General features: G+C 42.7%; 1 protein-coding gene across 5 annotated transcripts in view; it reads right to left on the bottom strand.

Annotated features, from left to right (window-relative positions):
• Positions 1–1038: 1038 nt before the first annotated feature.
• col12a1b (collagen, type XII, alpha 1b) overlaps positions 1039–23172 on the bottom strand; it is a 143457-nt gene continuing 121323 nt past the window's right edge. For 4 of the 5 annotated variants that reach the window (XM_074616512.1, XM_074616518.1, XM_074616516.1 and 1 more), the window contains 13 exons: positions 18920–19006; positions 17678–17731; positions 17254–17349; positions 14686–14739; positions 11882–11935; positions 11725–11778; positions 11332–11403; positions 11210–11245; positions 10336–10402; positions 9427–9612; positions 9263–9331; positions 5593–5763; positions 1039–1918 (listed from right to left, as the gene is read on the bottom strand). In XM_074616512.1, the coding sequence (XP_074472613.1) occupies positions 1797–1918; positions 5593–5763; positions 9263–9331; positions 9427–9612; positions 10336–10402; positions 11210–11245; positions 11332–11403; positions 11725–11778; positions 11882–11935; positions 14686–14739; positions 17254–17349; positions 17678–17731; positions 18920–19006 (1122 nt within the window). In that variant the 3' untranslated portion in view covers positions 1039–1796. Of the gene's footprint in view, positions 4593–5592; positions 5764–9262; positions 9332–9426; positions 9613–10335; positions 10403–11209; positions 11246–11331; positions 11404–11724; positions 11779–11881; positions 11936–14685; positions 14740–17253; positions 17350–17677; positions 17732–18919; positions 19007–23172 lie in introns of all 5 variants that reach the window. The other variant, XM_074616517.1, reaches the window with a different exon arrangement.

The following is a 23172-nucleotide window of genomic DNA, read 5'->3' as shown; positions in this document are numbered from 1 at the left end:
CGTGGAGCCAGTACCATGCTCGGCTCTGACTGCTGAACTTTTACTAAACTATGGTCTGTCTTTGGCTGTTAAACCTTAATTTTATCACTGATTTAGAAGTAGAGGAACTGCCCAAAGGTCCACTGTAATCTGTTACCCTGTTCTCCCCCAGGGGACCCTCTAGTTAGTTACTTTTACATCTCTACGTACATCCGTCTGTTCTTGTGAACGCGATGTCTCAGGAACACCTTGAGGGAATACAGTGCTACAGGAATGAGATGAGATGAGATGTTGAACATTTTTCTGAGAAAGTCATAGCATAGTATGTCGGAAAATGTTGTGGAAAAAAGTTATAGTCTATTATGTCAAAAAAAATTCTTGAAAAAAAATTATAGTATAGTATGTTTAAAAATTGTAAAAAAAATGTTTTACTATAGTATGTCGAAACATTTTTGGGAAAAAAATTCATAGTATAATATGTCGTAAAGTTTGTTGAAAAAAAGTTAAAACATAGCATGTCGAAAATTCTCTTTAAAAAACAGTCATAGAGTAGTATGTCGAAAATTTCTTGGAAAAAGTCATAGTATTGTATGTCAAATTGTTGTAAAAAAAAATCATAGTTTAGTATGTCGAAAAATTGTGAAAAAGTCTTAGAATAGTATGTCGAAAATTTCTTGGAAAAACGTCATAGTATAGTATTTTGAAAAAATGTCATGAAAAAAAGTCATAGTATAGTATGTCGAAAAATCTCTTAAAAAAACATCATAGTTTAGTATGTTGAAACAATTTTTGGAAAAAAAGGCATAGTATAGTATGTCGAAAAATGTTGTGAAAATCCGTGGTTTGCAGAAAGGTATAATTCCAAAAATCTTTTCCTGGCGAGATTTAAGAAATAAAATAGGATTTGTTTAACTATGAAGCCATCGTGATAATTTAAATGAATAAATCTAAAAACCTTTCACGGACCTGGCAGAGTACCACGGACCCCACTTTGAGAACCTCTGCCTAACAGAATCAGTAAAGACACCTGACGAAAGAAACACAAAAAGACCAACGGTGTAAATTTTCAGTAGTTTTATTGAAAAATGCCTCTTCTGTTTTCAGAAATAAATAAGAAAATAAGGCTGTGGAATTCACAATCTGCAGTTCAAACATGAAGCAGCAATACCACTTCCATAGTCTTCGACTGCATTCGATACTGAGAGAATGACAAGAATGACAACAACTATATTCTGGTTAAAACAAAATGTAACAAAAAACATGTACTAAATATACACCACAGACATGCAATTCCACCTTTACTTTGTTAAAATTAGCTGTGACGGAATAAAAGGAAAACTGATAAATATCAAGTTTAGAGATACAAAATGAAAGCTGTGTTTAACTGCCATAATGAGACTGAATGAGAAGGATTATACTGGATGAACTGTGGTGTCCCGACTCTGTGAACAAACATTGTCTTTCTTTATCTTTGTTACAACGGGTGCACTGTTCAACACTGCTAGTTAATACAAACTGGATGCAAATATGTTACAAGCAAAAAGACACAAGTTGGAATAAGAAAGCTCACAGGTTTGTTTTTTTATGGATTCTTAACATGTTTTTTTTCTTCCGAACTCCCTCCCCTCCGTCTCAACCCTTCACCTGCCACAAAAATGAATATTCACATACGTTTTAAGGCATTTAAAGGTGTTTTCCAATAAAGTCGAGATGTCAAACCCCGTTTTTTGTTGTTGTTGTTGTTGCGTGTAATAATGTGCATAAATCCAAACACAGGTTGAACAAGAAAAATAAAGAAACAGAGAACATGGTGTGTCTTATGATGATAGCCTGTCGGAGGCCTTCCTTGATAGCGATCTCTTTCGACGCTGGTTTTGCGACAGCTCGTCCTCCTCGGGGTCCGGGACTACCCGGGTGTCGGGGTCAGGTGGATATTGGCCTGCTCGGGAGATATCGTTTGGGCCATTTGAGTATTAAGTTTCTCAGTTTGTCTTAACATGCACAAAAAGAAGGGGCTGAAATGTTGTTTATCTACGTGATTGCTGGCTGAAGCACCGATACAGATGGTTAGTGAGCAGCAGGGGCGTGTCCTCTGGATGCTTGGGGAGGTTTGTCTCGTCATACAGCAGCTGTTTCACTCCAATTTAATCCAATTGTTCACCCACTAATTTACAAATGTCTTCTAAAACAGGAAGAAGCAATTATTGTGGACCATAAAAAACTAACAAATGAAGCTATCAACATTAGTTTGGCTGAGATACCTTGTTCCTAAATCAATTGGTGGAGGAACTACAGTAGGAGGTTTGTTCATTTATCTGTATTTTAAACCGTTTCTGCATTTAACTGCATGCTGTTGCACCAACATGTGTAAATCTAACTAGAGGCAATAAGTCCATCGACGGCAACAACTTTGATCAGTTACTTGATAAAGTCATTTTATTTAGCAGGCTGCAACTATTATTTTCATGTGTGAGAAACTTAATATTTCATATATTATGCAGTGTAGTTCACATTTTTTGTAAAAATGTATTTGACGCTCAAAACAGTTCGGGCCTTCCCAGCCAACAAAAGATGATCACAGATCTTTGCCTTTTTTAGTTATTTATGACTTTAGTTATCGTCAAATGTTGAAAGCTAATTAGATTTAATGAGGATTGAATGCTATCAAGCCACAACCTTTGGTGGTACAGCATCTTCACTTTATAAAGAATCTTTGAATGATAAAATTGTGATTATATTGTACATATGTGATATCATACATTACGTTCCCCTTTTTAATTAAACAGTCAATTGTACATCTCTTACTTAAGACGGCGTATCAGGGCCATTGTTTGTAAAAAATAAATAAATACATGATAACTGTGCAGGGGTGGGACGTTTCTGAAATTTGTATCCGAGATTAAGGTGAGTTGTTTTTTTCTCGTAATTTTTAGATTTTTTTCTCATAATTGTACCAAATATTCTCTGAGATTATTAACTCAAAAATTTGCGATAAATAAATATGAAATGCTCTAAGATTAAAGAAGAAAAAAATGAAGAAAAAACCCTTGGAAAATGTGTTTTTTTTGTCGCTTCACTTTGTAAGGTTGAGTCATCCTCATCAAACCAGAGACGCCGCCGCCGCAGCCTCTAGCGGATGACCTCATCAAATTAAACACTGCAATCAGATTGATCAATCAGAAAATACCCGTGATTTTAGACCAGAATCACCAGATTATCATCAGCATCTGGACTTTGAAGAGTCATGGCGGTGAATTGGGCCAATTAAGAAGACGACATCCTGATTTCATTTTTTTTTTCTTGTAAATTTACGACTTTAATCTCTATTCGTCTATCCGTCATTTTCTTTTTCTTTTTAAATTTACAATGGCCCCTAATACGCCGTCATTCTGTCACTAGTTAGTCACGTCTTTCTCAGGATTAAATGTCTAAAGAAAGATTTTGATTGCGTTTTTTTGTGAGGTTATTAATAACTTACAATCAGGATAAGATTTCATAATATATTTAAATAGATTTGTTAATTATTGATGCTAAAAGAAAGCTAAATAAGGAGTAGATTTCAACTTTGATGATTGACTAATTAACTAATTAACCAATCAGCTGTGAGCTTTAGTGTGTGTGTGGGGGGGGGGATCAGGTTGGACACGCTCCTGCTGATCATCTCAGTGCTGTTTTCCCTTTTCATTGATGTTAGAAGTTCAGGTGTTAGTCTCTCAACGCTATCCTTTCTCTACAACTCATTTACAAAATAAAACAACAAAACATTTCTATCTAAAATTCAAGTTCTTCTACCACCAGCCTGCAGAAACTTCTGTGGGATTGCATTGTTAGTATTTGATAGAACATACAGATACAGTATAGCTGGTTTGGGGAGTGAAGATGGAGTGGTCTAATCTAACTGTCCGGGGTCACATGTGTAGAAGTGATTCGGTTTGGCCCTGAGCAGTTTAAAACAGCTACTAACACACATCGGCAGGAAAAATAAAAACCAGTACATTAAAAAGAGGCGTTGTTGTTGGCATTCAGCAAGCAGCAGGTTGTTGGTTCGCAAGGCACAAGCTTCAAAACTACAGATGTTAAAAACTAAATTAAGTGGACTTGATTCAAACATCATTTACAAGGCACACATTAGTTTATTTACAGGTGACGTGAGGAGAGATGTTGTTAACAGAGGTGCTGCTGCTGCTGCTGCTGTTGTTGCTGGTGATGCTGCACAGCGTCTCTGTTGTTAGTATGTGTTTGTTGTTGTTGTTGTTGTTGTTGTTGTTGTTGTTGTTGGGTGCATGCTCCTCCACTGAACACAACGGTTCTGTGTCTGGTCTTCAAGATGCAAACAGGCCACTAAACGGGTCGGTGCCACTAAACGGGTCGGTGCCGTCACCGCTGCTGCTGCTGCTGCCGCTGCTGCCGGCGGTGGCGGTGCTTTTGTTCTACTGGCTGTGAGTCGTTGTTAGTTTCCCTCTTTGTTGTCGTGTTGTTGTTTGTTAATGGTTTCCTTCGGCGGTTATCCGTCTAAACAGCTCTAGAGCGTGTGAGCAAGTGTTTCAGTTACAGGACTTTGTTTTTTTTCAGGATGTCAGTGAAAGCAGCACAGGCGGAATAGAAAGTCTAACCTGAAACAGGCCAAAGAGGATGGAAGGGGTCAGTCAGGAGGTCAAAGCAGCGAATAAAACAACTTCGGACTTTCTGTCATGATTAGTGATTTTTCACACATGCATTAATCCTCGAGAAGAAGCAATCCAACATTCTGGGAGATCCTTGTTTACTGTCTTTAAGCCCCGATACACTGCGCTGATGATTGTGGGAGAAATGTGGTCTGAGATCTCAGACTGAGATGCTGTGGGCGCAGCTCTGATGTCGGACTCTGGAGCCCGTTTTTGTGTCAAAATGATTGATTTCTTTTAAGTAAGCAGCCGTGTAATAAGCGGGATAATGTACAGCTAGCGGGTCGTTGTTGCTACCATTCTGTGGCGTGTTTTAGCTGCTAACTTTGTTCCTCCGTATCTGTAACCTGTTCCGTGACCCTGTCGCTAAGCAACCATGACAACACATTAGTGGTTTACGTTAGACGTTTTATTTCTCAGAGTGATACTGAAAGTACGAAGGAGTTAGACGTCATAGCGATGGTATGTGGGTATTATATCGGGGCTTTGAACCAATCAGATTGCTTGATTTTGATCTTTATAATTTGTATTAATCTAAATCTACAAAGTAACTAAAGCCGTCAGAGTAGAAGTATAAAGTAGTTATCCTTCAGCACATCTGTTTGTGTCCAGTACAGAGACGGATTCATTCCATGTTTAGCCTAGCTTAGCACAAAGACTGGAAGCAGGTGGAAACTGCGAGCTGAGTTTTGGTATCGATACCTAAATGACACGTTTGCCAAACTTTGAGGAAAATAAAATCACCTTTAAACCCTTTTTTAGATTTACCAAAACAAACAGTTCCCCCCTGCTTCTAGTCTTTGTGCTAAGCTAGGCTAAACACATACTGGACTCAGTGGATAGGTGGATCTCTCGTAATGTTGGAGTGCTCCTTTATGGTTTCATTATTAGCATTGTTTAGCAGGATGTTATTTGTATTAAAGCGTCCCGTGCACTCGTTGGTACGTACCTCCGTATCCCTGCCCGTTGTAAGGAATACCGACGCACTGAGAGGAGTCACAGTATCCGGAGGGTCCGGGGGGCCCGCGGACTCCGGCGTATCCTGGACGTCCGGGGGGACCGCGAGGTCCACCGGAGCCCGGAGGACCGGTGGATCCTGTCCTGCTTTCTCCTGGTGGACCTGGAGGGGACAGAGTTGGAGAGGTGTTCGTCACGTTAACTAACCAAGGAGGCTGAACGGACTAAATAATCCTGTTGTCCCATTTTTCATAAGGTTTATTTAGTTCCGTGTTGTGCTGAACGTTCTCATCAGTTTATCACAGCTTCATGCTGTCTTCATTTCTTAACCCTGCAGAATGATGAACCTCATTTAGTCCTGATCTATTTCAGTTTAGTCTTCAACGATGATTAATAAAAGAAGTAGGGCTGTCAAAGTTAACGCAAATTCGTTTTAACGCCACTAATTTCCTCAAAGCAAATGATCTTGTCACAGGTTGTAGCGGGTTTTAAAGCTATTATGTTGGGATGCTCCGATATCACTTTACAGACCGAGTACAAGTACTTACATTTGGGTACTCGCCGATACCGAGTACCGATACGAGTACTTCTCTGTGCCCAAAGACCCTCGTTAACAGCCAGCTGGACCGGCTCTAGGTCGGCTTGGAAAGGCTCGGGGCGAAGGTGGCTCGCTGACGCAGCTTTACAGAGCTCCCCACACCGGCCCACATAAAAAGGCACAAGGGGTCTGCGGCGTTGTCGGCAACCCACCTGACCCGTCTTGAAACACGGACCAAGGAGTCTAACGCACGCGCGAGTCAGAGGGTGCAAGCAAAACCCCGTGGCGCAATGAAAGTGAGGGATGGCGCGCACCACCGGCCCGTCTCGCCCGCACCGTCAGGGAGGTGGAGCGTGAGCGCGTGCGATAGGACCCGAAAGATGGTGACGAGAGGTTAACGTCACGCTGCCATAGTGGTATCGGAGCCGTTTTGCAAGTACAAGTACATGAGCACAGTATCGGACCCGATACCGGTATCGGTGCATCCCTACAAGGTACATTTAGAACAGATAAAAAAATGTGATTAATCTGCGATCAATCATGTGATTAATTTTGAAATTAAATATTTGAATGGATTGACAGCCCTAAAAAGAAGTTCTAGCGTATTGTTAGCTGAAGAAAAGACATTATTTAGACTCTAAACTTAATTGATTAGTCATCAATGATCAACAGAAGCATTTTTTAAAGCATAATTGTCAGACATTTCTGACATTCTGAACTATTGGTTGGACGAAACAAGACATTTGATGTCATGACATCGGCTTTAGGAACTTGCGACGGACATTTTTCATTATTTTCTGACATTAATAGACCAACAGATGAATCAGTAATGGAGATAAGTTAGTTGCAGCTACATTTGTCAAATAACTTGAAGATTAAATCATCTGAACGTGACGGCGGAGCAAAGCCAGTTTGCTTTGGAAAAATTATGATTCTCAGAAACGCTGAGACTCCCAAGTGATTCTCCTCCATGTGTTTGTGTTTTTATGATCATCTCTGAACAATAGAAAACAGATTATGATGCGGTTATTTCAGAGATAAATGTTATTTGATTCTTGTAAAAACCCCCGGGGGGATGTTCCGTGATCTCTAAACCAGATAATTGTGGCTCTGTGTCATCGTGCTCAACTTTCAGCTGGAAATAAATCTTTTAGAGAGCAGCTGCTGACGGTCTCGGGCACAACATTTGGAACATAGAAATAACAAAAACTGAACTACGAGAGGAAAAAAAGGAATCTGCTGATCCTTTTTCCCTCTCTGCGAGATGTCTAGACACGGACAAAGCCGGTTGGAAAGTTTCCCTGACTGTCCGTCCCCTACGTCTCCGTCTCCTCCTTCTCCTCCTCCTCCTCCTCCTCCTCCTCCTCCTCCTCCTGCGTCTCCTCCTCCTCCTCGCCCTCCTCCTCCTCCTCCTCCTCCTCCTCCTGCGTCTCCTCCTCCTCCTCGCCCTCCTCCTCCTCCTCGCCGTCCTCAGCATATGTTGTGAATGAATGACTCACTGCCGTCCACTTCCTCCTGTTCCAGGACCTTTCTCCCTCTCCGCCCACACTGTTTCCACAACTTGACCCTGTTAGCTTCAGACCGGGTTGTGGGTTGAGCTGTGGGGCTTTAGTCGGGGGGGTCTGACTGGATGTGTGATGATCAGCGGAGCTGCTCAGGATGACATCATGATTTTGTGGTTTGTGGTTTGAGCTGATTTTTGCAGGACGAGCTGCAGCTTCAGAGTTCTGTGAGGAAGTGACATCCTAACGGTTTGTTAGCTGGAGGATGTTGGTTAAGATTGTGATGTGGAGGTGGTTCACCTGCTTGAGTCATCACTTAAAGGTGCTTTCAGACAGCGAGCGGTGGTTTGGTTATCCAGCTCGGGACAATACTCACATTTTATTGCAAATGTGTGAACGGATTGTAACGTAACCTAAAAACTGAGACCTTCCTCTGAGCCTATAACAGCCTGGGGACTGATTTCTATGGGAAGGACTCAGGACAGTTTTGGTGGGAAAATCAAAAAGATAGGATGCTGGAAAGGAGACTCGAACCGATGGTTGAACCTCGGATCCATGAGGAGCAACGCAGATTCCATCCGGGCTGGCTGGCTTACCCACCAGCAGGTCTGTTGGAGGGGTCATGGGAGTTTGCCCATCCGGTCTACATGTGTTTAGTGGAGAAGGCTTACGACCGTGTCCGCCGGTGGAGTCCTGTGGGGTACCGGGGTCGTTGTTAAGAGCCATCCGGTCCGCCGGTGGAGTCCTGTTGGGTACCGGGGTCGTTGTTAAGAGCCATCCGGTCCTTATATAACCAAAGTGAGAGCTGTGTCCACGTTTCTAGTGGGTGTTGGCATCCGCCAGGGCGGTTTGCAGCCGAGTGTGAAGCGTTCGGGATGAGAGTCAGAACCTCCAAGTCTGAGGCCGTGGTTCTCTGCCGGGAACCGGTGGACTGTACCCTCCAGGTGGGGGGTGAGTCTTTGCCCCAAGTGAGAGAGTTCAAGTGTCTCAGAGTCTTGTTCATCAGTGAGGGTAAAATGGAGCGGGGGATGGACAGGCGGTGCGGCGTGGCGTCTGCAGTTATGCGGGCGCTGTACCGGAGCGTTGTGGTGAAGAGGGAGCGGAGAAGATTCACCAGCTCATCTTCGTCTTCTTATCTTCTTACCTTGTTGTTGGTCGGTTGGTTAATCAGTAATGCTCTAAATCTCTGTTTTCAGATTCTGTGGCTGCACTTTTAGAAACATAAGTGTGTTTTTTTAGCCGTCTAACTACAGACGCTTTGTTACTACAGAACATTTCTGAGGCATAACAGGTTATAAATGTCATTTCCCAGAAGCTGCTCTTTCAGTCACATACTGTAGAACGATTAGTTGACCTAATTCTTTAAGAGAATATTTGGGTCTGTTTTAGAAACTCTCTCTCTGTTGGTGCATTCAGGGAAACTCTGACATCTGACACTTCAGAGGGTTGCTGCCAAACTTTTAAAAGAAAGGACCAAATTGACTTTATGCTTTTCTCATAATCCATGTTTTCCAGTTGGTTGTGTTCTGGGTTGTAACAAGTTCTTACAGCCGGCCGAGTGACCTGAGCAGCATGTAGATCATAGATATAGATAACATAGATATACAGAGAGAGAAACATACCAGCAGGTCCTCTCAGTCCTTTCTGTCCGACTCCTGACGTTCCTCGCTCGCCTTTCTCTCCTGCAGGACCTGAAGGAAACACTCAGGATCAGATTCTGGTCCTAATATTCCTGTTATTGATAAATAATGATTCCTCCCTCTCTTTCAGACGGACGGCGTCGTACCTCTCTCTCCCTGCTGGCCTTGTGAACCTGGAGTTCCGGGGAAACCGTTCCTTCCCGCGGCGCCGGGCTCTCCGCGGGGTCCCTGCCTGCCGCTGGTTCCGGGCGGCCCCGCAGGGCCCGGGCTGTTGCTGCGCTGCATGCCGTTGGGGATCTGGTTCAGTAACGTGTTGACGCGAGTCATTTGTGCTGCAACATCAGAGAGAGAACAGTAAGTATTAGAAATCACTGGATCAGTATCAGGAATCACTGGATCAGTGTCAGGAATCAGTGGATCAGTATCAGGAATCACTGGATCAGTAACAGGAATCAGTGAATCAGTATCAGGAATCACTGTATCAGTAACAGGAATCACTGGATCAGTAACAGGAATCACTGGATCAGTAACAGGAATCACTGGATCAGTAACAGGAATCACTGGATCAGTATCAGGAATCACTGGATCAGTAACAGGAATCACTGGATCAGTATCAGGAATCACTGGATCAGTATCAGGAATCACTGGATCAGTAACAGGAATCAGTGAATCAGTATCAGGAATCACTGGATCAGTATCAGGAATCAGTGAATCAGTATCAGGAATCACTGTATCAGTAATAGGAATCACTGGATCAGTATCAGGAATCAGTGGATCAGTAACAGGAATCACTGGATCAGTATCAGGAATCACTGGATCAGTATCAGGAATCACTGGATCAGTAACAGGAATCAGTGAATCAGTATCAGGAATCACTGGATCAGTATCAGGAATCAGTGAATCAGTATCAGGAATCACTGTATCAGTAATAGGAATCACTGGATCAGTATCAGGAATCAGTGGATCAGTAACAGGAATCACTGGATCAGTATCAGGAATCAGTGAATCAGTGGATCAGTAGATCACTAGAGACTGACTGACATTCACTAACTCACCGGTCACTAGCTGCTCACACACTTGTCTGGCGATCGATCGCATCATGTTCTGAGGAGCAAAGTCGCCCTGAGGACAAACAGGAAGTTCAGATTAGGGTTTAAACATTCTGGGAATATTAAAGGTGGAAACTTTGAATGGGAACTAACAGAATAAAACAGGAATCAAATAGACATATAGGAGTTATTGCTACAGGCTGTATTCACAGGAAGGATGCAGATAGAAACTAACCACTGACTGACTGACTGACTTAATCAGTCAGTCAGTAAGTAAGTAAATCAGTAAGTAAACCAGTCAATCAGTAAGTAAACCAGTCAGTCAGTCAGTCAGTCAGTAAGTAAATCAGTCAGGTTTGTTTCCTTCCTGTTGATCTCTTCTGCTCTGTGTTTCTATTATACAGATTTCCTGATTATTATTTTCTCTATTGATTATTGATTCATCTTCATTCTTTGTGTTCCAGCTTCTCGTGTGTTGAACTCCGATGTGAGCTCCGTTTCTCTGTGATGAATTATCTGACGTTTGGATTTAATAATTTTCTCAAAATGTGATGTTTTTGTTTTTTCTTGCTCCTTCAAGTCGTCAGGAACATTTAGTCCATTAAAGAACACGGAGTCCTAACTTAACGAGGAGTCTCTCAATCATATTTACTTAAATTAAATCAAGACAATCTTCCAAATCTTGTTTTAAAATATTAAAATGTATTTCTATAATATTCCTTAAACATGGGAAACTGAGATGTCGTTGCTTCACTGCTGTTTTGTGAGAACAGTTGAGGCTTTGAAGATATTTAAATGACTCGTTAGGAAGTTCAATCTTTAGATAATTAACTCACTTTGGACTGAAACGAGAAGTTCTTATAAACTCAGATCTACTCACTCTCTCTCCTTTGTCTCCCTTTGGACCGACAGCGCCCTAAAAACAGAAAATAAAAACACTTCAGTTGTCAGAAAACAACATTTAATCTCCAGCTGAGGCGCCGTGACAGCGAGGACACTTACAGGAGTCCCAGAGTCTCCGGGGTTTCCTGGTTTTCCTGCACCACCTGATGCTCCGGGAGATCCTGGAGGTCCCTGTGAGGAAACACAGAAAAGCACCACTGAGTTAGAAAACAACAACTAAAGCACCTCGGATATAATCGTTATCACATTAAGCAGTTAAATATTAAAGCATCGCTCGGAGCACAAAGCTCTTTGTTGATCTTTACAATCATCTGTTCTGATAAAAGAATCTAACTTGTGATCAGAAAATGAGTTCAATCAGGATCAGCTTGTTAAAAGGAAATACATGAGTCATGATTTCTGCCCTCTAAAACCTCCTCCTTGAGCAAGGCATTTAAAGGCTTAATGGCTCCAGCTGAGCGTCCTGCGTGTGTGGACCCATTAAAGTCGTACCATGGGCCCTGCGGGGCCTCTGGGTCCTGCTGTTCCTTCCTTTCCTTGAGGGCCCTGAAACACAAGATGCAGACTGAGAACCTGGACCGGTACCGGTGCTGTTCATGTTTATTAACGGACTCATGGTTACCATTAAAAGCAGCCCGTGTGTACTCACCCTGACTCCAGCTGGTCCGATGGGTCCGGCAGAACCTCGCGGTCCAGGTGAACCCTGCAAACACACAACAGAACTAATGAAAACCTTTTAACTGAGCGGGTCACCGTTCCTCCGACTGATCCGGCTTGTTTCCTGATTTCTCCGTATCGAACACTAACTGCTTTTTTTTTTTTTTTGCTGGGAAACCCGGCTCTGTACTTTTATTATCAGTCCTCTCTGGTCTTTGATGCCTCGGCATCAGATTTACAGGGAACTTTAATCTATTCCAGATCTGTTTTATTGGCCATTATAAAGCAGGACCCGCGTGGTCTGCTAGTCATTAAATGCATGTTGCTGCAGCATCTGCTCTCCAACATGCTCACCTGCAGCCGGCCTGCTCCATCAACACCGTCCACGTGGAGTTAACTTACTCTCTCTGGGTTCGTTTCAACACACAGCTGATTGGTCGGTCTTAAAGAGCATAACACAGCGGGGGGGAGACGAATAAACAACGCAAAATACTCACCTGCGAATATTTCACATCAAAACTATTCATACTGGCAGCGATGCAAATTTATGACAAACAAAAGTTTCCAAACTTTTTCAATGGATTGGCGCCGGCAGAGGACCAACTACCAGAGGACCAGAGGACCAACTACCAGAGGACCAGAGGACCAGAGGACCAACTACCAGAGGACCAGAGGACCAACTACCAGAGGACCAGAGGACCAACTACCAGAGGACCAGAGGACCAACTACCAGAGGACCAGAGGACCAGAGGACCAACTACCAGAGGACCAGAGGACCAACTACCAGAGGACCAGAGGACCAACTACCAGAGGACCAGAGGACCAACTACCAGAGGACCAGAGGACCAACTACCAGAGGACCAGAGGACCAACTACCAGAGGACCAGAGGACCAACTACCAGGATCCCCAGAGCAGCGTCTGTCAGTCTGTCTGAGGTTAACTGTTGTAGAACTTAAACTACTGTAAGATATTTCAGTTAAACGTGAAGCATAAAGTAGTAGTGAGATGGAGCTCAGAAACGGAGGAGCAACTTGTTGATTATTTATTTAACTTGTCTCCATGACGACATCCATCTATCCTTCTGAGAATCTTTGTGCATTTAAAACTCTCACAGCGACAGTAGAACGATGAACCTGATCTCTCCTACGTCCATGTAAAGACATTAAAGGAGGATTCTTTTAAAATCCACTGAAGCAAAACTCCGAAAGGTCGAAGCTTAAAAATGTAAACAAACTCCACTTCAGAGGTCAACAGAGGTCACGGGAGCCACTTAGCCTTCGCTGTGACCGCACCTATAAACACATTTAATGGAGCGTCTCCTCACGGACGGATCAACGGGCTTCAAGTGACACAAAACACTGAAACTGAGAAGGAATTCTGAGAAGATGTTTTACCTTCTGATGAGCTCAACTGAAATGTTACCCAACCTTAAACTGTGAATCTGGGTCACCTGTTTGAATTTATTTTATTAATTTATCTTTATTTACTTATATTTATTTATTACCGACATTATAATGTATTTATTTTTAATCACTAATTTAAACATTACATTTATTAAGTCTTTTATTTTATAATTTGTATTTATTTATATATATTTATTTATTTATTATTATCATTGCTATTTATTTATCTGTATTCATTAATCTAAAGATTTTATTTATTATATTTTTTAATTTATACTTTTTATTTATTTATCTTTATTTACTTATATTTATTTATTATTATCATTACTATTTATTTATTTTTATTCATTTATCTAAACATTTAATTTATTATATTCTTTATTGTATAATTTCTATTTATTTATCTTCATTTACTTATATTTATTTATTTTATTATTATTATCTTTCTTCTAAATGAATTAAATTTAAACATTTAATTTATTATATTTTCTCATTTTTATTTATTTATCTTCATTTACTTATATTTACTTATATTTATTTATTTTATTATTATTACCTTTCTTCTAAATAAATTAAATTTAAACATTTAATTTATTATATTTTCTATTTTATAATTTGTACTTATTTATTTATATTTTTTATTTTATTATATTACTTTTCTTCTTAATAAATTAAATTTAAACTTTTAATTTATTATATATTTTCTATTTTATCATTTTTATTTATTTTATTATTATTACCTTTCTTCTTTGTTTGTTTTTCAATTTACAGTTACAATCTGTTATATGTACATATTATTTTATTTGTTGTGGTTTAGGTTGTAGTCTTTTCTTCTTAAGGAAACAATAAAAAGCATGATAAAATTTTTTTAAAAATCCGATTAATTTAGAGTAACTTATGATTATTCCATCTTCCCTGAATGATGCTGCAGTATTAATGAGTGAGACGGTGGTAGGAGAGGAACGTTGACTTCCATCTTTGACCACCTAATAAAACTTCCACTTAAGAGGCTTCATTCCAGGAAGAAATCAAAACGCTACCTGATCTTCGTCACTAAATATCTCAAACACAGAGACAGATTGATCCTGTTCTGAGTTCGCAGGTCGACTCAAAGCTTCATCAGGTGATCCCAGATAAAACAACTACCATGAAGAGGAGGATGCGCCGACCGCGGGCCAACACTTAACCAGCGCTGTTAATCAGGGTGACTTGTTCTTGGCTGGCTCTCTGCACAGATTTAATTTAAAAGTAATATTCAGAAAGCCGTCCTCCCGCTTCCCTCTCTGAATCCTCCCCATCTGGAGAGCCGTCCAGACGCCACACACTCGTAGTCAATCTGAATTATCCCCGTTTCCTGTTTAAAGTCGTCTTTTCAGCCAGAGATGCACTTACTTTCTGTCCCGGTAAGCCCGAGTCGCCGGGTTCTCCCTTTGGTCCGGGGCGGCCCTGAAGGCAGAGAACAACAACAACGTGAGTGAACATCATGAAGAGCAACATGACATTTAGAAGACTCGTGTTCTGCCAGCGGTGTTAATACGTCCAACATAAACACATTATTCACATCTTTCATTTGAGTAAAAGAAGCAACGTAAGCATCAACTACCAGTTAAAGTCCTGAATTCCACGCCTCGTCTTCGTGCCATGAAATCAATTTGTGTTTAATTAACGTAATCGTGGAAAACAGGAAGAGTGGCGAACGCCACGTAGAGAGGAGGTCGGGTGGATGGGTGGGTCTAATAACACCAGACTTTCACCGGGAGACAACTGTTAGTGTCCCGCGTGAAACCACAAGTCAACGTTGATTTGTTTGTCACGTACGTTATGTACTTAAGTTACGTCACTTCTGGAGTTATTTTAACCGAAACTAGGATCTTTTCCTAAACCATAATTAAGTTGTTTTGTTGCCTAAACCTAAGGAAGTTGTTTCCTGTGAAGACGGAAGTTTATTTTGAAAAGACAGAAGGCGTTCCATACACGTTGTTGGACAAACAAACGAAAAGGAGGAATAACTATTTTGTAAGGCATCATATGAACCGTTGTACGACGATACGTCACATTATGTACATTTTTTTATCCTGATGGTTTTACTTATGTCTCCTGTTATTATCCCAGAATGTATGACAGCGTATTAGGGCCATTGTAGGTCAATCAAATTATTATATCATCATCAATCACCTTCATCTATTATATCCTCATATTTTGCTGTCCTGTGTTTGTTGGACCCATATAACACCCTCCCTCCCATAGCTCTTTAAATCTAATAACGACACGGACGGGTTAACATCGGGTGCCTCGGTGCGTCGGTATCAAGACACTGAGGGGCTACTGCTCAGGCGTCAGTATTTGACGCCCTGAAGTGAGACCAGGTTAGAATGTCCTTTGTTTAAAGCGGTAGATTTCCGAGAAAAATACATGGATATTCTCTGAGAATATGAAATCATAAATTTGAGAGAAAACCCCCCTGAAAATATAAAATATAGGAACCATGTCGCTTCACTTTGCAAGGTTTATTTGTTTGACTATGAACTGTTATTAACTAAAAATCTATTTTTTCAGAATCGATAAGGTATCACAAAACATAATATCCCGATATTTTCTTACACCCCTAGTTAACTCATTATTGTTACTCGCAAAACGGCTCCGATACAACGGCACGATACCACTTTACGGCAGCGTGACGTTAACCTCTCGTCACCATCTTTCGGTTCCTATCGCACGCGCTCACGCTTTACCTCCACAACGGTGTGGGCGAGACGCCGGCCCTCACTTCCATAGCGCCACGGGGTTTTGCTTGCACCCTCTGACTCGCGCATGCTTAGACTCCTTGGTCCGTGTTTCCAGACGGGTCGGGTGGGTTGCCGACATCGCCGCAGACCCCTGGCGCCTTTTACGTGTCCCGCGCCCCGCCCTGGGGGCACGACGCGGTTGGGGCGCACTGAGGACAGTCCGCCCCGGTGACACTTTGTCCACGGCCCCGGGAAGCACCTCCGCCCCGAGTCTTTCCAAGAGCCTAGAGCCGGTGGCGGCGCACCGCCTCGTATGCGGGACTCCCCAGCCTGCCGTGTGTCGCTCACACCCTCCAGCTGGCTGTTAACGAGGGTCTTTAGGCACAGAGAAGTACTCGTATCGGTACTCGGTATCGGAGAGTACCCAAATGGAAGTACTTGTACTCGGTCTGAAATAAAATGGTATCGGTGCATCCCTAGCTGTCAGACATTTTCCCCCACTAAGGACATGGACATTTAAAAAGAGTCCCTATGAGACCTGGTCCCTCCTGGATCATGGACTATATGAGACCTGTTCCCTCCTGGATCATGGACTATATGAGACCTGTTCCCTCCTGGATCATGGACTATATGAGACCTGGTCCCTCCTGGATCATGGATTATATGAGACCTGGTCCCTCCTGGATCATGGACTATATGAGACCTGTTCCCTCCTGGATCATGGACTATATGAGACCTGTTCCCTCCTGGATCATGGACTATATGAGACCTGTTCCCTCCTGGATCATGGACTATATGAGACCTGTTCCCTCCTGGATCATGGACTATATGAGACCTGTTCCCTCCTGGATCATGGACTATATGAGACCTGTTCCCTCCTGGATCATGGACTATAAAGTGCAGTAGAGTTCAGAGACTAAAGGTTCAGAACTGTCGTGTGTGATCTTCCTGGAAAGAGAACGTTTGGGTTTAATCTGCGTCTCATCTCAGAGACGTTTCATCCAGACTGTGATTTATAAAGACGTTGTGATATGGAGGTCTCGGGTCTCTCGGGTCTCTCTGGTCTCACGTCTTCCCCCTCAGACATGAAGGAATGTGGATCTGTGCCACAGATCCTCCCCGGCTTGTAAATTCCCTTCGTAATAAATAGACAGATAATCCCGGTGTTGCCGAGGCATGCTGGGATTTATGTAGATCTCATGTGTTTGTGTGTCAGGTGTGTTTATAGACTTACCGCCTCTCCGGGAATCGACAGGCCGCTGGGTCCTTGTGGGCCGGGCAGACCCATGGGTCCAGGTGGTCCGTTATCTCCCCGCGGGCCGATCGGTCCCTGTTGAACACGGCAGAAAGGTCAGATAAGAGATGTTTAAACACGGGAGGAGTTTGTTGTTAATATCTGCTGATATATAAAAGAGGTTCACAACCAACAGGAGAGGAGGAATGCTGCCGATCGGCGGACCGAACCTCTCCTCCGTATCAGGGAGGAGAACACTGGTTCAATAAGTGGAATCAGATGTGCTCGCTCTCTTCAAAGCTCTCCTACTTTAAACAATCTCTTTTGTTTTCATCGAGGTTCTGAAGAGTGATCCGGCTCAGAAAACAAGTCGTCACACATTTCTTCTTTATAGAGTTCATGATAGAAGGTTAAAGGTACTCACGACTGGACCGGCCTCTCCTCTTTCACCTCGGGGACCTTTGCTGCCGGGCGCGCCCTGAGGAGGACGGACATTTAGCAGGTTAATAACACAAAGACGAGACCAAAGGTGCATCTGTCAACTCTGAAAGATCCTTAAAGCCCTTAAAGTGTGTCAATAGAACCTGTTTACTTTAGGTATTAGGATGCATTCACACCAGATCAGGCAGCTACTGGGAGATGGTGGTGGCGCTGTGGGAGAGTCACTTTAATGACCCTTTAACTGTGACCATTAACCCTCTGAGACACACAATAGACCCAGTTTTTCGGGGGTTCCAGAGGGTCTTTAGGGGAGATAGCAGGTCAACAGTAGACGTTACATAGAAGTGGTGTTCATCATCTGAAAGCCTGAAGATGAATGTGAGATGCAGCAGAGGGGACGGTCCGACAGGTCGGCCTCTGTCACGCTGATCCACAGTTCACCTTCTCCTCCTCTTTAAAAGGTTTTATGAGTCTTTGCAGAGAAGTTTCTCAGAGTTTATGTGCTTCAGGGTGCAATATTCTCCCATGTACAACATACAGTATAAAGATACTCATAAATAACCAGAGAGGGGAGGGATGACATCGTGATATACCACAGCAGAAACATGTTCCATCACACATAAACACAGAATGTTAATCCATAAAATTGGAGATAACTGAACACTAAAAGCATGAAAATCCCTCTCCTAGCATAACACACCTGAATCTCAACAAAAAACCTGTAGTTGGCCGAGTTGCATTGTGGGTAATGTAGGCACTGCGGCTGCTTGTCCTATCTTAAGTTTCAAAGAAAGGAATATCTTCCTCTTACAGAAGTGATTCCTAAACTTATGGCTGTGTCCTATCGCAGACCTCCTGTCACATCTCAGGACAGGACTTTAGCTGTTCCAGATCCGTCCCAAGGGAGGAATCCTGAGTTAGGATGGCATAGAGCCTGTCCAAAAGTCAAATTAACTGTTGTTAGGTCTGTATGGCAACATGAACACTGAAATATAATGACTGAAATGCTACTCAAACGACAATATGATTCTTTATATTTCCCGGACCGTGTACTGTATTAATAGGTTTCGACTGCCAAGACGATTCATTTTTAATTTGAGCAGCTCCAGTTTTGTTTCAGCACTCCAGTTTTTGGATTTGGGAGAGAGTTGTTCATGTTTACTAGTATTTGTTGGACTATGAATAGCAGCTTCTAGGTGTTCTATGTTAATGAGGTGAGTCTTACCACCGGTCCCTGAGTTCCTGGCAGCCCGGTGCCGGCTGACGTACAGGTGCAGGAGTTGGGAAGAGACGGACACTTCAGCTCATCTCTCTGGAAACAGACACAAATATAAAACACAGTCTCTCAGTGAAACCTTCAAACCTTCAGACCTTCAGACGTTCAGAGTCTGACAGAAAGAAAAGAGTTCACATTGACCAGCGTCGCTTCATTAGCAGCAGATGATTCATGCCGTCACGCTTCAGAACATGAACACAGACTGTAAACTGTGAGTGAGCGTCCTGAAAAGGTGTCGAGTTGATCCAAAGAGTTTCCTTCAACAACCCTCCAGAAACATTACGGACTAAAAGTGTCTGTGTCTCCCTGTGCTCGTCACCGCAGAGGAAAAACACTTCTGTTCTGTAGGTTCAACTCGCTGCACGAGACAAAGAGCAGAGCCCAGATTGAGATCTGACGTTTCCTGGAGACCACCAGAACAAATCTGTGTGCACGGAGACAGCAGCAGCATCCTGGAGGATTCTGGTTTGAGAAATTAAGCTTTTGTGAAAGTAAAACCTCGAGGAGACAGACGGGGAATCTAAAAACTCCTGAAGAGGAGGACTTAGTCAGTTAATAGCGCTCAAAGCCACCAGACTCCGCTGACGAAAACACAAATGTTATCTCTCAGAACACAGAACCGGAGTTGCTGGTCGACCGCTGCCTCCGTCTGTTAGTTTGTGTTATCGAGTGACTTTGGTGTTTTAAAGGGTTCATTTGGATTCACAAAATTAAAGTTAACTTTAAGTGCAATTTACTGGCACATCTCAGTTAGTGACGCTTCGAGCACAAGCTCTTCTTCAGACTTCATAAATCTGCAAAGAGACGCCATCTTAAAAACGCTCTGGTCACATGATCGTCATATCATGTGACTTCCACATATAATCAAACGTAATGTTACACGTATATTAAGAAAAACTATATACAAATACCTCTCAGCTCATCAGAATAACATCAAGCCCAAGGCTGTCATACTTTCTAATTGGCTAGAATGAAATAGAGGCGTCTCTATATCAAAAAATATATATATAGGATGTACCTCAAACATATAAGTGCAGGAATCTAGACACATGGCAAATTTACGAGAAAAAAACTCTAAAATTTATGAGAAAAAACTTGGAATATTTTCTGAGATTATGAAGTTATAAATTTGTGAGGATTAACTCATAAATTCTGTGTGATGAAAGTCACAAATTTATGAGAAAAGAAAAATTTAAAAAATGTAGTTTTTTTTTTGTTAGGCAACCTCATTGCTTCACTTTGCAAGGTTGGATCACCTCATCACACCACAGACGTGTGCAGGAATCTAGACACATGAGCCCATGGATATAAAACGATTCACCAAAGTCACACAATAACACAAACTAACTGACCGATGGAGGCAGCGGTAGACCAGCAACTCCCGGAGAGGTCAAATTACTGTTTTTGTGAATGGAGTCTGGTGGCTTTGAAGAGAGAGCACAGATAACGAAAAGGGCCGTCGGACAGCGAGGTAAAGCTGTGAAAATATTCTAAATATAGAGTAGACTTAAAGTTCACCTCGCCATCAGACGGTGCTTTCTGACGGGGAACAGAAGCCTTTATCTATTCTCTCAACCTCCCGAACCCACCAGAACAGCAACTCCAGAAGACACCAGAAGTCACATGACAGTTTAGACAACGTCGACAACAAACACTGACATAAACTTATTTTTAGGATTCTCCAGTAAAACTCTGGATCTCATTTCTTTGCTGTCATACATGTTAACATGAATATTATTGATCATCTTTGTTCCTTATTCTCCCAACAAGTGGAAGTAATTTAGCATCAGCTAACAGTTAAAAGTTCTCCTTAATGAAAGCCACACTGGCCTCCAGCAGGATATTTACTCCCACACTGAGTTGGATCATTTAATAATCGTCCCAATCAGGCAGCTGTCTCTGCTCCGCAGCGCTCCAGATAATAATCCACCAGAAGTTGAATCCTTTTCAGAAATATTTTGGACGTCTCGACTCGCAGACGTGCCGCCGCTGCTGCGCTCAGACAAAGCTTTTATTTGTTACGGCGTCTCCGGGGATCTCTGCTGGGACAGAAGTGAGAAAGGCCAGAGTCCAGCCACGAAACAACAGCCTGCGTTTAAAAGCTCATTCTGTCGCTGCTGCTGATGCACAAATATTTAACTGCATGCAAACAAACGTTCCTCTCTTCTCTCGGCCTCGCAGAGCTCCTGACAAACACCAGAAGTTCACGTGTTAATGTTCTTTACTGCCTACAGATCATCAGCGAAGTCTGTTCAGCTGTTCTATTTTCTGTCTATTCAAGCTGCAGTACATTTTACTGTAGTTAACACTAGTACAGTGCTTGAGTACTTTAAGTACATTTACTCAAGTACTGTACTTAAGGACAATTTTGAGGTACTTGTGTTGAACCAACTCGTTCTCACTCCCACCCCGTCAAATACCGTCGTTTGGTCAGCGCCCCTCGGCATCGGAAACCGACGCATGGAGACGCCCTTCAGCATCAGTATGCAACAAACCGGGCTTTCAGCTGACTCCAATGTTAACCCACCCGCAGCGTTATTAAACAGTCGGATAAACTCAGAAATTCTGTGTTTATGAGAAAAGAAAAATTCAAAAAATTGTGTTGTTTTTTTTGTTAGGGAACCACATTGCTTCACTTTGCACGGTTGGATCACCTCATCACACCACAGACGCTGTTAATCACCACGGTAACGTCAGCCAAAACCAAGAAAACAACACTCAGTTTGTAAAACAATGAAAGGTTTTCTGGAGAAATCTATATGATCTGTGAATGAATGAATCTAAGCAGCTGTTTCTCAGACTGTGTTTCATATTCTATCTTCATCAGCTGTATCAGCTGGCTCTCACTCCTCCGTATCAAATATACGCTGTTTATTTCTCTCTTTCTTCTGACTCGGATTGTTTCTGCTCTGAGCTTTTGATGGGAGTCTGAAGAACGACAGAGGAGGAGGAGGAGGACTCTGTGTTTGGAGCTGCAGCTGTTACAGTACAACAAACACTCATCTGCTTTTTAACTGTCAGGAGGAGGAAATGACTTCCGCTGTGAGCTGCAACACTAAACGTGTTTCATTAAAATGTTTCTGCATTTGTCTCAAAGTCTTCCAGAAACTGTTGAGGAAAACCAGGTGGCCTGATAGTTTTCTATAAGATGATCCGTTAACAGTCCCAAGATGCTCCGCAGACGGAACAACAAACAGGAAGAAACGCTCTGACACACCAAGCAGATGTGAGACTGGAGAGATCTGGGGGGAGTTCTGTTTTCATTATGTAGAGCTGCTGAAAACAGAAATGATCTCAGGACAAAGTGTATGAAATAAAATCTGCCTCATCATGTCAAGATGACCTAACTACAGTAAAACGGCGTGTTAGGGCCTTTGTAGGTAAAAATAAATAATTTACGGAGCCGGGGGAGGGGGCGTAAAGTTCTGAGAAATTCAGAATTTCTGAGATTAAACTAGCAAATCTACAAAAAAAACTTTGAATATTCTCAGAGATTAAAGTCGTAAATTTGCGATAAAAAAAACACAGAGATTCTCAGAGATTAAAGGGACTATTTGTAACTTTGTACGCACATAAATGTAGCGGGTCGGCACACATGCGCGCTCGCATATGCGCGTTCGCGTGTAGCCGCTGTACCCTCCTCCTCTGCCTGCTCGCCTTCACTCAGACAGCTCAGCTCGCTCCACCTCTAGACGTGAACGCGCGCTCACTCCACACTGCAGAAGAGTTAGTTTAGCTCTGAGAATATCTAGTGAATGCACAGGGGACGTTTGTGCAGAAATAACTGCTGCAGCTCCTCCAGACCAACAGAGGTTTCCCGTGTCTTGTGAAGTGACGGGGCTCCGCAGAGAGTTACGTTGTCGTCTCGTTACCGACCGGGTGCCGGTGTCTCCCCTGTTCACTCCGGCTGCGGGCGGAGAGAGCAGAGGAGACACGCTGGAGAGCCCCGCTGCCTCAGCCTGCACTTAGGCAGGAAAAGCCAACACTAGGATCAGCATTGATTCATGGAGAGACCTTCGTCTGGTCTCTAACATTACTGCCAAGCAGCTGAAATATAGAGTGATATTGTGCTTTTAGCTGACGTGTGTCGCCTCACTGTTTTGAGCGATGCTCTTTCAGGTATATTGAGAGCGAGCAAGCGCGAGCCCGACGCTGACTTTCGTTGATTTCACGGCCACAGGTGTCGCTGTTAAGAAGCATTT

The sequence above is a fragment of the Sebastes fasciatus genome, chromosome 18 (assembly GCF_043250625.1).
Source record: "Sebastes fasciatus isolate fSebFas1 chromosome 18, fSebFas1.pri, whole genome shotgun sequence".
In the NCBI taxonomy this organism is placed as follows: Eukaryota; Metazoa; Chordata; class Actinopteri; order Perciformes; family Sebastidae; genus Sebastes; species Sebastes fasciatus.
Note: the sequence above shows the minus strand (reverse complement) of the source record. Positions and strands in the feature narration are given on the sequence as shown.